General features: G+C 31.1%; 1 protein-coding gene across 1 annotated transcript in view; it reads right to left on the bottom strand.

Annotated features, from left to right (window-relative positions):
• The window catches only part of LOC145277599 (allene oxide synthase-lipoxygenase protein-like), an 88,450-nt gene that overhangs the window by 28,948 nt on the left and 45,524 nt on the right, over window positions 1-13,978 (bottom strand). Inside the window, exons 7-12 of the mRNA XM_080129116.1 lie at window positions 12,240-12,372; window positions 10,025-10,120; window positions 9,208-9,304; window positions 5,779-5,896; window positions 2,239-2,331; window positions 803-863 (exon numbers count right to left, since the gene is read on the bottom strand). Of these exons, the coding sequence (XP_079985242.1) occupies window positions 803-863; window positions 2,239-2,331; window positions 5,779-5,896; window positions 9,208-9,304; window positions 10,025-10,120; window positions 12,240-12,372 (598 nt within the window). The remainder of the gene's footprint in view (window positions 1-802; window positions 864-2,238; window positions 2,332-5,778; window positions 5,897-9,207; window positions 9,305-10,024; window positions 10,121-12,239; window positions 12,373-13,978) is intronic.

Below are 13,978 nucleotides of genomic sequence, written 5' to 3'. Positions count from 1 at the left end.
TTGCTTAGAATAATAAAAATTATTTGATATGAAACTCAACCAGTTCATTTCATTTCAATGAGAGTTTTTTGAAATTCATTGAATTACAATTTAAATATATATATATATATATATATATACATATATATATATGTATATATATCGTCTATACCTGTCTAATGTTTAACTATAAACAACTTTATGTGTATGTGATTTGTTTAATTGGCTTGATCTATTACATTGTCGACCTTTATTATCAACTTATTTTTTTATTTGATTATTTGGAGTATTATCCTCATATTCTAGTTGTTCTAGTTCTAGAAGATGAGCATAATAGTCCAAATAATTAAACAAAAAATCAAATTCACTCATCTCCAAAACAATTCAAAAACTTAATTCAACATTATCAACTTAGTTTAAAATATCAGTTTCCAGTAAAGAAGTGAAAATATGTCAAAACAATCGATACAATACCGACGATATTTGTTTTCAAATTGTTGTAACATTTCTAATTCTCAAATGTTGATTGAAATAAATTATTTTAATAAATTTCATCTATGAACAAGAAGCTTTAATATCAGGATAGTGAGCATAAAAGAAGCCGCGTTTGTTTCTCAGAATTAATATTTTCTAAATGTCACTGGAATCATAAACTTTTATGTTTGGTACCGGATACAAAATATCTAAATAAAATGCACTTTAGTAGAACTCCAGATTATTCAATTTGCGTATAAAATGTTTTACTTAATTTATTTATTTGGTTATTTTTGCAGATTACTGATTAATTTCTGTTATTATTGCTTTAACTTATACATATACTTACATTTCTCGATTTAAATTCTTCTGGTGGGGTTCCATGTAAATCAAATCTCCACACATCTTTACTAAAATGATAAAATGCAATATAATATATATGTTACACAAGAATACAAAAGGGCGATGACTATTACTTAATTTCCGATTGTATATATATATATATATATATATATATATATATATATATATATATATATATAGTAATTTATAAAATATATATGGCGATTAAGCTACACTGAATATTCTGCGTTTCATCCAACTATAGGGTTCGTCAGGCTTATGCGCATCAGCTTGACGAACCCTATAGTTGGATGAAACGAAGAATATTCAGTGTAGCTTAATCGCCATATATATTTTATAAATTATTAAGTAGCTCTACCTACGTATTGAGCACTTTTGAAGTAAATACTTTAAGTTTACGCATAAATCTATACTTTTGTATATTAAATTTATGTGAATAAATGTAGTTATATATATATATATATGTATATATATATATATATATGCATATACTTTTGAAATCTACAGTATATATTATTATTATTATTATTATTATTATTATTATTATTATTATTATTATTATTATTATTAAATATTTATAGAAAGCCTTTTGAAATTGCCAAATATTTTACATATCTTTATTTTTCCAAAAGTTGTGCTATTCTTCTGGTTTGGACTTTTCTGTCTCTGTCACAGTCAGTCATGCCAATGAGCCAAAGAATATATATATATATATATATATATATATATATATATATATATATGTATATATATATATATATATAATTTTCTAAATATATGGTAATTAAGCTAAACAGAATTTTCCGCATTTAAACCTCGGGAGGATTCATCAAAAGAGCCTGACGAATCCTCACGATGATGAAATGCGGAAAATTCTGTGTTCGATATTGTTTTGTTGTCGATAATTAATGTATGTATATCTTATGGTGATATATTTTCTAAATAATTAAGAGTTATTTCCCCTTTTGTTGCCGCACATATTTTAGCATCCTATTTATTTATAGATAAAATATATCCGCAACACAACATGTTTTGACATTTCTCTGGTTCAGCAGCATGACTGACCTCGGCAAGATTTGAGATCACGATCATAGAAGCTGTAGTTAGAAGTTTTACCATTAAGCCATGCTGCTGGTAAAACACATGCCAATGTCATTTTATTTATAATGTGTTCTAAAATTCTCAACTACGTGCATTTTCCACGGATTCTGCTAGTTTTAATTAAATCTCTTTATTTTATATTTAATGAAAAAATGTTATTATAGATAGGACATTCTTAGACAAATACTAGTTTTATAAATGCCAACTTAAATTGTAATAAAAACTTTCTATAACTCGTTCAGTTCAATAATCGGAAAATATTTTTTTTTTAATGGCGTCGGTGATTTTCCAAGAACAGAAAATTTGATAAAAGCGACTTACAACTGAGACACCAATTTATAAGTATTAGACGCACCAATGCTCATCGTAGTATCAATCCAACCACCTTCTGCTAACAATGTGGTGATTGCTCGTCTGAAAAATAAACATTTGTATAAATAGTTATAACAAAAACAAACAGATGAGGTCGTAGTGAAACGACGGTAAACAAGTATCTATTTATTTTCATTTTATTTACTTTTATTTATTTTTAAATAAAAATATTTCACTAACTTAAGCAAGCTAAATTACTGGTATGTCAGGGTTGGTGTAAAGTCCTTGTGTGTTAAAGGTCTTTTAATAATTATGGAAAAAAAATTTTTTCCTGATAAATGGAGAAATTTCGGAATGAAATTTTGATGTAAAAAAACTGCACATTTTATATACATATATACACATATTCATGCATATAAATAGAACAAAATAGATAGACAAGTGAATAAAAAAAACTAAGGTGTATAAATAAATATAGATAAAACGTATAATAAATACGAGTAATAATAATGTTTATGGCCATAAAAATAATATGAATAGAAGATTAAGCATGACGGAAATTATGAAGGAAAAAATAATAATTAATTGCATCAAAAGAAAAGTATATATATATATATATATATATATATATATATATATATATATATATATATATAAAATATACTCTCTCTTTGATTTCGACGTATGAGGTTCCGCCACAACTAGTCGTTTGGAAATCCACACACGACACCAAAAGAATATATATATATATATATATATATATATATATATATATATGATGATTGCAACGTCTTGTCAGACGAGTGCCACTCCCTCAGACATTTAAAATTCATGAGCCCAAATGCCTAAGGGAGTATCTATACAAATATGATGTTACAGAGTCTTAGCTTTGTACGACAGCTAAGTCTCTCTCTCGGTTCAAAATGTTGAGATCCAGCAACAAGCAAGAGCTAGATAGCCAGCAACAAATTAAACTGCAGACCAGCTTAATGCGGGTACTGGTCTTCCGCTTTATGGTTTTTTAAATCAGAGATTTGCTTCTCCTAGAAAGGTTGCCTTCGCCACGGCTTACGGGAGCCCTCTCTACCCCAATACGCATATACACACACATACACGGTGCTAGTGGGCCGTTGACCCAGAAAAAGAGTTCATTCGTCCTTTGGAAGGTCTTGTTTTTAATCCTTCAGGGTGACTAGCCGCCCTCCTCACCACATAAGTCTGGTGGGGGAACCAGTTTAGTCGCCGGTGACCCGACCATGAGGAAGGTAGTACTGGGTTACATGATACCAGTAGCATATGACATGACCTGACATTATATATAATATATATATATATATATATATATATATATATATATATATATATATATATATATATATATGAGAAAAAGAAAAGATGACATGTACATACTGGAATCAATATAGGAATAGACAACTTTATACATATACATATATGTAGGTATAGAAAATCATGTATTACCGTTTGTTTTTGTAAAAATATTTGTAATTTTTCAGAATACTGAGCTATGTATTGACCCATGTTTTATGTATTAAACTGTAGGATCCATTGACTTTTTTTTGTTTGCGATGTTTTGTCCAGTTGTCATCAGGCGGCTATATCTGTTAGGTTTAAAATGTTTTATAATTCATACTTTTTAAACGCTTGACCATTTTTTTTACTATAAATTCCACATATTGTTAAGCTTAGCACAGATAATCGCTTAATACGGACTGGACAGTTCAGTTGGAATTGCTCACGACATAATGGAACAAAATTCTATTTACAACAAAAATACAAAAAGTAGAAAAAAATCACAAATAGAAAAATCAAGCAAAGACACTTCGTGCTTTTTAATATCTGTTTAAATAAAAACGTGCTGAATAAAGATGTATATTTATATCAGAGAAATGGAGTGTATTTAGTATTGTACTATCTATATTATATTATTCCTATTCTGCTGTAACTAGGAAAATATCACTCTTGGAATATTTACAAGAAAATCCATGTACGTATGTGCGTATATGTAGATATATGTATATGTATATATATATGTATATATATATATATATACACACACACACACATATATATATATATTAAGGAGTGTTATAGACAAGGTCTATAAGAGCAAGGAATATTACATCTATGAAAAGCTAAATAGATATTGTTAACCTAGAGCTATATATAGAAAATGTGAGGAATTAATAATTGTGAAGTATACAGTTTACATATAAAATAAAAGCATCGAGAATTAATAACAAATATTTGTTTTTAACAAGCTTATCGAATTAATTTATTTGTTAAATCTTTGTGAAATAGTGTTTACAATGTTACTTTTAAAAAAAATCCGTAAGGAGGCCTCTCAAGGTCCAAATTAGTCAATGGTAAAGATATTTTTTCATCTAAAATATATCATTGGTATTTGTCAGCAATGTTTTAAAATCTAAAATGCTGGGATTTCCCCACACACATACCTGTTATGCTTATAAGGACAAGATATCTGGAGATAGTTCAATTATTTAGCGATGATTTTATTTTTATTTGTAAATAACGAATAAATAAAAGGGTATCGTTTCCGAAACGATCGTACATGAAAAAATTGGATTTTGTAATTTGGTCCCTATGTAAATTGTATAATTTTACAATTATTAATCCCTCACCTTATATATATATATATATATATATATATATATATATGCGTATATATACACGTATATATCTGTGCGTGTGTGTGCATAATAAAAGTACACACACACACACACACACACATAGATATATATATATATATATATATATATATATATATATATATATATATATATATAATTCAGAATGGTTTTTATTTAACAATCAGTTTTTATGGAAACGTGATTAATTTATACAAGCACTTGCCCGATTCGGATATCTACACAGCTATGCGGATTACCCGATATATAACTTGGACATTATTACCAAATGGATGTAAAGAACGTATAACATGGATTTTACCAAGCAAGCTTGATCTAAAAAACATTCATATCCTTTTTCTACAAATACTCCTGCTACAGGACTTCTGATAAATGTATTATTTTAACTTTGACTTTCCATGTCTCACTGACTTTAGCAAATAGGGTTCATACCTTTATAATTATTTGCTAATATTTTCCCTCCTCTGATGAGATGGTAGACATCGAAACCCTATAGGTTAAAGAGATTAATTTTCTAAAGCATTCTGTGTCTTGCTTAGAATAATAAAAATTCTTTGATATGAAACTCAACCACTTCATTTCATTTCAATGAGAGTTTTTTGAAATTCATTGAATTACAATTTAATATATATATATATACATATATATATATGTATATATATATATATATATATACGAATATATATGTGCGTGCGTGTGCATAATAAAAGTACACACATATATATATTTTTTTTCTATTATATATATTTTTTTTCTATTATATATATATATATATATATATATATATATATAGTATGTCATTCGATCATCTTATGATGTAAAATGTTTATTACAGCGTTTACATGTGTAGACCATTACTTACGAATTAATCGCCAATAGGTAAAGAGTATGTGGCTTTAATAATTTCAGGATTGGATGAGACACTGAGACGTTTCTCATCAAGGCTATAACAACACCTTCCATCAATAAATGCGTCCATCCTGTATGCATAAAAATAAACGAAAATAAATACATTACTGTATTATTAAATAAATGCCTTTTGTATGCGTATGAATTACTTCGTTATAGCTTTTGAAACGGCTGAGCCAATCTTCTACAAATTTCACTCAACGCTAATTCATGGGTCTGGTAATGTTCTTAGATATATTTTGTACAGAAATTCATCCGATATGCACCGAAAATCGAAAAAAATTCCACCCTAAAAATACTCTTTCTTTTTTATAGAAAGAGAGGATACTTTTTATGTGGGAATATTTTACGTTACACTGGCCAAGGGAAATAATAAAATCTTAGCAAATCATTTGTTCTTAAAAAAATAAAAAAGAATTATTTACATCTGGCATATAGCTCAGTGGTAAACAATTTGACTACAGATGAAATTATTTCTCTATTTACGCCCGGTGTACCTCACCATTTTATTTTTTTACTCTTATTAATGAGTTCAATTGACGATAAAAAAGAGTTATCATTTTAATTCGCCGCAAAGCCTATATTTGTTTGAATATTTTAAAACTAAATATTAATCAGAAGTGACTTTTCCAGGGCATTCATTGTTAAGCCCAAATATCAGCTGACATGAAATTGTAAACAAACACAGACCGCATTTGATGAATGACATTATCATAATTATTATTTTTTGTACTTTTGTATGATTTTTTTAACTGGGCAAATTATTCCTCAGTATATATAATATTCAATAGAGTATTGATTCTATAAAATTCTACATTAATTAAAATATCATGTTTGAACGTATTGCACGATCGGGTAACACGGAGTTTCCTGCTAGTAATCTATAAATTAACGTAAAATGATTTTATAGAAGAGAAAATACATGAAATCTTACAAATAGATTGTGGTATAAGGTAAAAGAAAGTTGATTGTTTAAAATGAATAAAATAATTTATGCTATTTTATAGCAGAAATTCTGTCATTTACAAATAGATTTCAAATATAATTGACAATACACTGGTTGTTTTAATTTCTGCAACTTTATTATCCTATAATACCAACTGCCATAGCATATATCAATTAACTGTCTCTATGATGTATTATTTAATTGTTATTATGTTATTTTTATCCCGCCATATTTATTTTAATGTTAAGTTCTCTCATTATTACAATGCTGAACCTTTGGTCAAGATCAAAGTGTAGTATCTGTTCCGGCAGATGCTGCACTTAAGATGATTTGTACCAGTCAATGGAGGGGAAACCCTCTATACTGGGACAATTATTATTTTTGGTAACCAGAGTGACCCCTTTTAGGGGAGCTGGTTTTTACCTCACATTAAAAACGGCCTTGTGCCTAATTTGCTCAGTGGGGGAGCAAATAAATACCATCTGTTCTTCAGATGCTGCACTTCATTTTCTCGTTCTCTTTCGGTGGAGGAGAAATCCTTCACGACTGAGACAATTTTTATTTTTGTACCTTTTCTCCACGTTAAAAAACGACCCTGGTGTCTAACTCTGTCCCGTGGGGAGGCATAGTAAATAGGTACAATGCTGAACCCTTCCTCGAAGCTGAATGTTTGGTATGACAGCTAATAATTGGATTATATGCTGATACTATAGGGACATCACGCTTTATGATACTATAATCGGTTTAGTAAATGAACACTTATAATGGAATATTAGAATTGCTTTATTAGAAAAATAAACATGAAAGATTGGACATTGAAAGCGTCTTTCATGTTTTGAGTAAATTTTGATACGAAATAAACACTTTTATAAAAAGCCGTTAATCAAATAGAGAAATTTGAAGCAGGAAAATAAGTTTATATTTTGAGAAATATTTCTAACTAATATAAAGGGTAGAACAATAAAATTGTCGCCCTAGAAAAGACGACATGACTCAATTTCCGTTTGATGAAAATTGTCTTCTTTTGTATTGAAGACCATTTACTAGTTGGTCAGTTGAAATAGATTCAGAAATAGAAATAACTTTCGCATATCAATTTGAAGTTGACGGTTTCCATAATAGGCAGAAACAGGAGACAATTGTAAATACAACAATGAGTTTAATAAAAGACAAACAAAATATTAATTTACAAATATATTGCATTCTGTTGACACATATTAATTGAGGAAAATATTTTTTAAAAATTGTAAGAATTTATATAGCAAAATTAGAACCATTTCTTAAATAAGACTAAAAGACTGAATTGCATCATGGTCAATTTTATAAGGGTCGTTTCAAAAATCAAAGACTTATTGTTTAACTCAAAAAGTTAAAGAACTACGAAGACGGGGGTAACACCATTATGAAAACAACTTTTTGTGCCCCAGAATTTATTTTATACATAGTCTTTATTATTCTTAATGCACTTGTGTCAGAAATTCAGTGATGCGTCTCTGCTTCTGACGCAAGTCCATGGCAAGGGTTGTTTTTTAGAGTACCCCACCGTCAAGAGATAAACTTTTCAGGTTATGAATGCATAAGTTCAGTCATCATCAATATGCATTTTTCGACTCACTCTGATCCATTCGGGCGGAATAAAATGGGAGGCATTACTTTTGGAATGCCTTTCGTAATAAGATTATTTTGAAATTTATATTCTCTATCTATATCTATCTATATAAAAGCCAAGTACGTCCAGGAATGTAATACTGCTGCCATATCTGGGCAAGAGCTGCTAAAAACAGCCTATCCTGCCTTGACAGAGTACAAAATAGACTTCGTGGATTAATGGGAGATGCCCTTTTCTCTACCCTGCAACCTCTCTCCCACAGAAGAGACGTTGCGAGCATATCCTTGTTTTATCGTTATTCCCATGGCAGGTGCTCGTCTGAACTCCAATCTCTGTTCCCCTCGCCAATCATTCACGTAAAACACCCGTCTAGCCGAATCAACTGTGAAAAATTTCCCTCACTCTTTATCTATGCATAAATCAAGACGTGGATTCCATGAACAAAACTTCTTTCTTATAACTGCACGCCTGTGGAAATCTGTTCCATCTACCTGCTTCCCACCTGAATACAACTTGGATGTCTTCAAGTCCAACATTAACAAATTCCTAACGAACCGCCCCCTTAAGTAAACACTTCATCAAATCTCCACACTAATGTACTGTACTTGCAATAACCCTTATCCCTGAGTGGCTTCCGGGCCTTGATAAGTGGTGACCACCGTATAAAAAAAATATTAAATCAGTTCAGATATTGTCGTTAAATTACTTGAATATAATCGTCTAAAATAAAAAAAATCTATCAACAATAAATAATGTGGTAATTTTGACACACGAATGTTACGTTATATTAATGAAACCGATATAAAATGAAAGAAGGTTTGACTTACCCAAATGAAGTACAGCTTGATGAAATGAAGCATCTGCGTTGTTATACCACATTTTTGCTAGTAACCAAACATTTTCATCGTCAGTTGGCAGAAACACCTGGGAAATATTAGATGTTTGATTTAAAAATATGAAATAATTACAAGTAAAGAACAGAAAACAATAAGAAGCTAAAGTATTTTGATTTATCGAAAAACAAATGGATACGAAAAAGTAAATCTTTTTATTTTATATTTTTCTTTCTTTCCAACTTTTCTTCTTCATGTTTATTCAATTTTGATACTTGTTATTTTATATCTTAAACTAGCATGGGTACCCAGCGTTGCCTGCGTTGACATGAAGTTCTGTTTGGAACACACCTGTATACTAATCATTTTCATTATTCTATTATTAAAGACAAAGTATTTGAGGCTTTTATGAAGTGAGTGCTTAAATTATCATTGCTATCATGGTTATCTCCTTATCACCATATTTTATAATTGTCTTTATTTTCAAGGGCGTAAGTATTTAGAGTTATTTATTTTTCCTTGTTCTAAGCGGTTACATATGTGTGTATCACTTTTCTAATCGATTGCATTGCACGTGCATTGGTGAGTGTGTGTTAAAAAATTTCGTGTCTACGTACTTGTTATTGACTTTATCTTCTCGTGTAAAATCTTGAATCAGGAATGTTTTTATTTGATTGATTCTTGACTTGATAATAACAATAAATGAGTTGGTATTATTTTGTGGATATCTACGTTTTATTTCTAATCTTCCACTAAACGTATGCTCATATATAAAGAAGTAAGATATGTTTTTGTCGTTGTTTTTACTCACTGGGTTGCTCGGGCCAGGCTCCTGGTTCAACTGGATAGCTACCGGCAACAAGTGGCCCTTATCATCAAGCATGAATAACGCCATTGGCGAACAAAGCTGTAAAAAACAAAAGTTCATAATTTTACAATCAAAATATAGTCTACAATAATAGACTACTACCCACTAGTACTTAAAACCGCCACTCGCTACAGCATTTGTGACAGAAAAGCGAGATTGAGTATGAAATAGAGAAGAAAATGATGATCTATTTTTGAATTTGCGTGTTCGATTCGCCTAATGGATCAGTTCACGGACTTTGAAATCAGCTATATTGGGTTTATGCTCATTCGAATCTCATGCGGTTGGTTACTCACTAATACTACCAGGAATTGGAGGTGAATCAGTATTTCCCACCTTCTTGTAAAATACTTTAGTCTGTTTAATTAATTTTACCTAATAAATAGTTTAAATAGCTAATATGCTTGACATTAAGTAATACATAGAAATGCGTATTTATCGCTAAACATACAAAGCAAACCATTTTAACATTATACCAATGAGTCTTAATGTATCATAAACAACACGGGTATTTTAAATTGTCGTTGACTCTTGAAAATTATGTATGCTATAGTCATACATCTCATGAGATGACTGACCAAGTTTTATGAGTTCAGGTTCAAATGACAAGCTAAAGCAGAAATGGGAATACACCTTACTAAAGCCTGATTTCACAGCTTGTAAATTTCAAAGATGCAATCTGGACGTGAAGAATACTTTAGAAGAACGAGATGTAATAAAATTCTGTTTTAAACTTAGAAAAAAGCCACAGCAACGTACGAATTGCTACAAACCGCTTTTGCATGAATCGATCGTCAATTTTTAACCGCATAAGAGATTCAAGGATGGCAGGAGTATGAGTGATGATGAGAGGTGCGAGAGGAGTAAACAAGTAAGAAAACCAGAGTTGATTAACAAAATACAGAATTTCATGGACAAAGCCCGTCGTGTTTCTATAGAAACAATAAGTGCAAAGTTTTATATCAGTGTGGGAACTGTACACACAAATTACTAGAAAATAACGGAAGATGCGGAAGATTATAGTCAATGCACCAGTTTACAACTCTATCATTGTCAGAGATTATTTGACCAAGATGGGCATAAAGAATAAAGACTTCCTAATCCTCCCTATAGTCCAGATCTTGTCCATATGGCTTTTGCTTATTCCTTAAGCTCAAGGAAAACATTAGAAGCTGCCGTTATGAGACAATTAAGGAGATGAAAAAACTGTTGCGAGAGTTTTTTACACGCTCACAGAAGTTGTTGGAATGGTACACCAAGTTCATTTCTACCGAAGGAGCTTACTTCGAAGGAGACTACAGTTTCATGTGTGGTCTATCAATAAAAGGGCCCATACGAAAACGATTCTGAAATCTATGGTTCCCTCCCCGCCAAACTTTCATGAGAAACACTCGTCTAGCTGAAAACATTATCAATAATTTTCCCCACTCTTTATCTGGGCCTAAACCTAAACTTAGATTCCATGAACAAAGTTTCTCTCTTAGAACTGCACGCCTATGGAATTGTCTTCCGTTTTCCTGCTTTCCAGCTGACTACAATATGGTTGTCTTCAAGTCCAACAAACACAAGTTATTGATAACAAATTTACCGAATTTTCATTACTATCGATTACTACATTGTCCATTTGACTCCTATACACTCCTTAACCCTTATCCTCGAGTGGCCTCTGAGCATTGATTAGTGGTGATGCCTATTTTTGTTTAGTTTTGAAACTCTATATTTTTAGTGTTTCAAAATTATGTTGTTAAGGGAAGTAATTTTGTTTTTATTTTTATTTTCTAATCTAAGGGAAGTAACGCAATCCAATGAATATTTATTGATTTTATTCTACCAGTAATACTAAAATCTATGGATCAACCCCCAGTACACATAAGTGTGTTTCACGTTTGTGAAAATATATGCACATTTAACACGTGGTTTTACAGTAATCAGAAAAAATAACAATTTTATAGTCAAGTATACAGAGATTAATAAAGATAGGAATCGGAATCGTTAATTGTGTCGTAATCGTGAATTTAGTAAGGAATCGGTAATTGCATCGGAATCGGGAAAATATTGGGATCGTTCCATCATTAATATATATATACATACATATATATATATATGCATTATTACATGTGCATTGTTTTCACAATATGAATACATGTATATAACTAACCTGAAGATCTCCAGTTTGTTCAAGCCCATCGAGAGCTGGTAAATCTGTGTAGAAAAGTCGCTTTTGTTCGATAAGCATCTCAAGGGTTTCCCCGTTCAAAACTGGTTCCATCATTTCCTCTGTCACTCCGAATCTAAAAAATAATGAAAGAAAATGAAAAGAAAAATGAGTCCTAATACTCTTTTAAGTGTTCTCATGAGCCCCTGTAATGAGTACTACTCTAATATGACAAGAGGTTATAATAGCTAAAATATGATAGGAGGAAATAAAAATCAAAATATCAAAGAAGAAAATGATAATCGAAATATGAATGAAACATATTTAAAATAAAATTAATCGAACGTGAGTGCTTGGGTACAAATCGAACTCAAAACTCTATCAGCAAAAACATGTAAAAACAGAAAATCTATCATCGATTTTTGACGTTCCGTTTTTCCAGACTCTCTGAATCGTCTAAATATCAGTCTGAATGAAATAAGTTGAGTCCTGTTAAATAATAATTTAATATATTTTTGGAATTATTTGACCAGCTACATCTTGTTTTTATGCAAACATGCGATAAAAATATTTAAAATATATATAGATGTAGTCGACGATAAAGTATAAACTGATTGTCAAATTAGGCAATGATCCAAATTTATAAGTGAGTTTTTATAACATTACGATTCGCACTACAAGGCTTTCGCAATTAGTTCTGCACACATAGCGTGCTTAACCTGAATTTTGGCATTGTATCTTATTCTTCTTACTATATTTGGTTCCACCAGATTATTATGTAAGTGTAGAAATTGCAAGTTTTTCATAACTAAAGATCTACTTTAAAAGTTCGGCAGCTATGAAATAGCTGAAAATGTCCTCTCGGTTATCAAATGTTTTCTCACTAACATGCTTATAAAAGTAGGCGATGGACAGAAATCAGAAACTCGTGTATTAATGCTGGCGTCCCTCATGGTTCAATCTCTGACCAACCCTCCTCCTAATTAGGAATAGGGTTGGGTCAAGAATTAAACCATTCTTAGATCATAAGTAACATTTATACAGACAGCACGACCATCTATGGGCATACTTCAAAGGCCAGCAATGACCAATGTCTTTTAGAGTCTCTCTTTTCTGATCTTGAGAATGTGGTGCAATGGAGAAAAAGGTGGCTGCTTAATTTTAGTTGATTGAAAACCCCACCATGCCCCAATTGAAATGAATGGCTCACGTCTTGAGGAAGCTGGAAATTTGCTAGATCACTCTATCTCTCCAGTATCTCACTGTCGATGTGATCTTCTCTCTATATAAGAGCCAAGTTCGCCCTAAAATGAAGTACTGTTTTCATCTGGGCAGGAGCTGCTCGCCGGCCCCATCCTGCCTTGATCGAATTCTGCCTTCGAAACGTACTAAATGACTCCCTTTTCTCTTCCCTGCAACTTCATTCTCACAAAAGAAAAGTCACAAGCCTGTGTCTCCTCTATCGCTATTTCTGTGGCAAGTGCTCGACTGAACTACAATATATGGTCCCCCTCTTGACAAACATTTACAAAAAGTATTCTAGCTATAACCACTATACATAACTTCCCTAACTCTCTATCTGTGTTTAAATCTAAACGCAGATTCTATGAACAAAGCTTCTTTCTTAGAACTGACCGCCTTTGGAACACTGTTCCGCTGGCCTGCTTTCCAACTGAATACAACACGGTAGCGTTCAAATGCAAAGTAAAAAAAGTTCTTGTTGATCCGTCCCTAAAAATAAT

This window comes from Euprymna scolopes, chromosome 6 (genome assembly GCF_053919585.1).
Source record: "Euprymna scolopes isolate OS-2025 chromosome 6, ASM5391958v1, whole genome shotgun sequence".
Taxonomy (NCBI): Eukaryota; Metazoa; Mollusca; class Cephalopoda; order Sepiida; family Sepiolidae; genus Euprymna; species Euprymna scolopes.
The sequence above is the reverse complement of the archived record's forward strand: the minus strand, read 5'-3'. Positions and strand labels throughout refer to the sequence as shown.